The sequence below is a fragment of the Carcharodon carcharias genome (genome assembly GCF_017639515.1).
Source record: "Carcharodon carcharias isolate sCarCar2 chromosome 37 unlocalized genomic scaffold, sCarCar2.pri SUPER_37_unloc_4, whole genome shotgun sequence".
NCBI classification, from domain to species: Eukaryota; Metazoa; Chordata; class Chondrichthyes; order Lamniformes; family Lamnidae; genus Carcharodon; species Carcharodon carcharias.
In genome coordinates this window covers 711,752-715,000 of record NW_024470769.1, presented here as the reverse complement: position 1 = coordinate 715,000, position 3,249 = coordinate 711,752, and the positions used below count along the sequence as shown (strand labels likewise).

Below are 3,249 nucleotides of genomic sequence, written 5' to 3'. Positions count from 1 at the left end.
CACCATCATTGAAGCTGAAACCAGAGGAGGAAGCGAAATGTACCCCCACAATCCACAGGCCTCTGATAGGCTGGTGAACACATTCGGCACTGAGTCATCAACTTTCAGGTTCCAGTCCAAGCTGACTGTCGGAGGGTCGGCGCGGGGGGAGGGTCGGCGCGGGGGGAGGGTCGGCGCGGGGGGAGGGTCGGCGCGGGGGGAGGGTCGGCGCGGGGGGAGGGTCGGCGCGGGGGGAGGGTCGGCGCGGGGGGAGGGTCGGCGCGGGGGGGGGTCGGCGCGGGGGGAGGGTCGGCGCGGGGGGAGGGTCGGCGCGGGGGGAGGGTCGGCGCGGAGGGAGGGCCTCAGCGCCGCACTGTGGGAGGTGCCGTCTTTCAGGATGAGACATTAAACCGAGGCCCTGTCTGCCATCTCGGGTGAGTGAAAAAGATCCCACGGCCACTATTGGGAGAAGAGCAGGGGGGAGTTCTCCCTGGTGTCCTGGGGCCAATATTTATCCCTCACCCAACATCACTAAAAACAGATCTGGGTCACTATCACAGTGATGTTTGTGGGATCTTACTGTGCAGAGATCGCCCTTGTATTCTGTGTGTTAGGCTGTGGGAATGCAGGGTTAATCACATCGAACTGTCTCTCCTTACCTTGTTTTCTTAACAGCTACATCAAAATAAACAGCCGTGGATGTTGTGGAACGCTTCATCAAATGGAGGTTTCACCTCAAAATCCAGTTTTATAAGTAACCCACCTTTCAATCGGACAGTGCAGGTCAGTGATTTCCAGCCACTGCTCTATTGCTCTGTAACAGAGGAGAAATAATTACACCACTCTAGTCTTTGGGGGACGGGTCCCACACACACTGACTCTCACTGGGGTACTGGTTGCACACACCATGACTCACTGGGGTACGGGTCCCACACACACTGACTCTCACTGGGGTACGGGTCCCACACACACTGACTCTCACTGGGATACTGGTGGCACACATACTGACTCTCACTGGGGTACAGGTCCCACACACACTGACTCTCACTGGGGTACGGGTCCCACACACACTGACTCTGACTGGTGTACGGGTCCCACACACACTGACTCTCACTGGGGTACCGGTCCCACAGACACACTGACTCTGACTGGTGTACGGGTCCCACAGACACACTGACTCTGACTGGTGTATGGGTCCCACAGACACACTGACTCTGACTGGTGTACGGGTCCCACACACACTGACTCTCACTGGGGTACGGGTCCCACGCACGCTGACTCTCACTGGGGTACGGGTCCCACGCACACTGACTCTCACTGGGGTACGAGTCCCACGCACACTGACTCTCACTGGGGTACGAGTCCCACGCACACTGACTCTCACTGGGGTACGAGTCCCACGCACACTGACTCTCACTGGGGTACGAGTCCCACGCACACTGACTCTCACTGGGGTACGAGTCCCACGCACACTGACTCTCACTGGGGTACGAGTCCCACGCACACTGACTCTCACTGGGGTACGAGTCCCACGCACACTGACTCTCACTGGGGTACGAGTCCCACACACACTGACTCTCACTGGGGTACGAGTCCCACACACACTGACTCTCACTGGGGTATGGGTCCCACACACACTGACTCTCAGTGGGAGTTTTATCTTGAATAAATTGGCTGCCATTACAACAAGGTGTGCGTTTTTAAATTGATTAATTGATTGGAAAGTGCTGTGAGGCTGTGAAAAGCTCTAGAAATGAAAGTGTCTCATTTTGATGTTTTATTTGCTCTCTGCAGGGCCAGTTGTCCCCTCCATCTCCCCTCTCTCTGTTTAAGAAGCTCAGTTTGTTGAAAATCAAAGAACGCTCATTACTATTTGGTGATTTTGAGTCTCTGTACAGCGTGGGACAAGTATTTGCCTATAAACGGATCTGGGACCAAAGTGACCGCTTTATAGTCCTGCTCAACTTTGGACAAGAGCCTGAAAGTGTCTCACTAAAAGGCAATGACCTGCCCACAGAAGCCTGGATGGAGCTGAGCTCAGAGACTCACAGGAAGGATGAAACAGTCAGTTTGACTGGAATCCATCTTGCTGGAGGGGAGGGGTTAATATTGAAATTCCCCTTTGTTGCTTGAGGTGCTGGGACCCCTCCCCAGGCCCCTCACTCTGACAGATAACATGGTAACCCTAAAGATGCTGTGTAAGGGGCTGAATCACTAAGTCATTCTGTTTCACATTCCGTTTGTATGCTGGGTTAACACACTCTCTGCTTTCTTTTGTACTGTAGTCTGTCTTTCTAACATGACTGTGCAGTGGAGCTAACAGAAAGCTTCCCTCTTTCTCTGAGAGCTCTCCTGCTGTGGAGAGATTGGAAAGAGGGGAGAGCTGTTTGGGGGTTTCTGAGGACCATCCACAGGGAACAGTGGGGCTGGAATGTGTATTGGGGGCTCCGCAGCCCCTGCTTTTCCTGGCCTTTGGGCTGCAGCATGGGGTGTTAATCTGCTACCAGTGACTGTTATACATACGAGAGTTTAAGCAGACTGCAGCTGGCTGACTGATGCCCATTCCCAGCGTATTTGCCAACAGATAAGCATCAGCAGGAAGGAATCTCTGGCTGATTTGATGCAGCACCCGAATGGGAGCAAAGAGTCTGATCAATTGGGCTGCAAACTGTTGTCCTGTTGATCCCTGAAGCCAGATTCACATTGAAGCTCCCAGGACCGCAGTGCTGTGTGTGTGTCATGGCACAGAGCCACATGGTTATTGTGCTGATGCAGGCAATATAGAGCAGCCCTGGCTATTAAGGTTTAGAATCTCCACTCTCGCTGTGAATTAACTGTTGGGTTTGGCCTGTAATTCTTGAACAGTGTTTTTTTTAACCAGACTGAAATTTTCATTGTCCTTTTTATCTTCCATTTCAATAAAAATCATTTTGAAAGAAAGTCTCTGAGCAGAAAGTATCTTTTTGATTTTTCTCCATTCTCTAGGTCTGTAACACTTGCTTTAGGGGCAGGACTGAGAGGGAGACCCATTGGTAAACAAACCAGACTCCTCCATGAACAGTAAATCTGTTAGCTGGTCATTCATCTCTCTGCTTGTTTGAGGCAGTTTGCAATGTCCAGTTTGGTTGTGTCCCCCACATTAACCACGACTATACTTCTAAAGGTACTTCCATCAGCTGTGTCCTGCTTTAGGACAGACAGCCAGCGCTTGTGAAAGGTGCTATATAAATGTAAGTTCTCCATTGGGTCACCATTATTTGAGTCAGTGGG

The 3,249-nt window shown here is 52.1% G+C and overlaps 1 protein-coding gene across 1 annotated transcript in view; it reads left to right on the top strand.

Moving 5' to 3' along the window:
- slc3a2b (solute carrier family 3 member 2b) overlaps nt 1–2,919 on the top strand; it is a 13,197-nt gene extending 10,278 nt beyond the window's left edge. The window contains exons 8-9 of the mRNA XM_041182088.1: nt 655–762; nt 1,774–2,919. Coding sequence (XP_041038022.1) covers nt 655–762; nt 1,774–2,112 — 447 coding nt within the window. The 3' untranslated portion in view covers nt 2,113–2,919. The remainder of the gene's footprint in view (nt 1–654; nt 763–1,773) is intronic.
- The last annotated feature ends 330 nt before the right edge of the window (nt 2,920–3,249 follow it).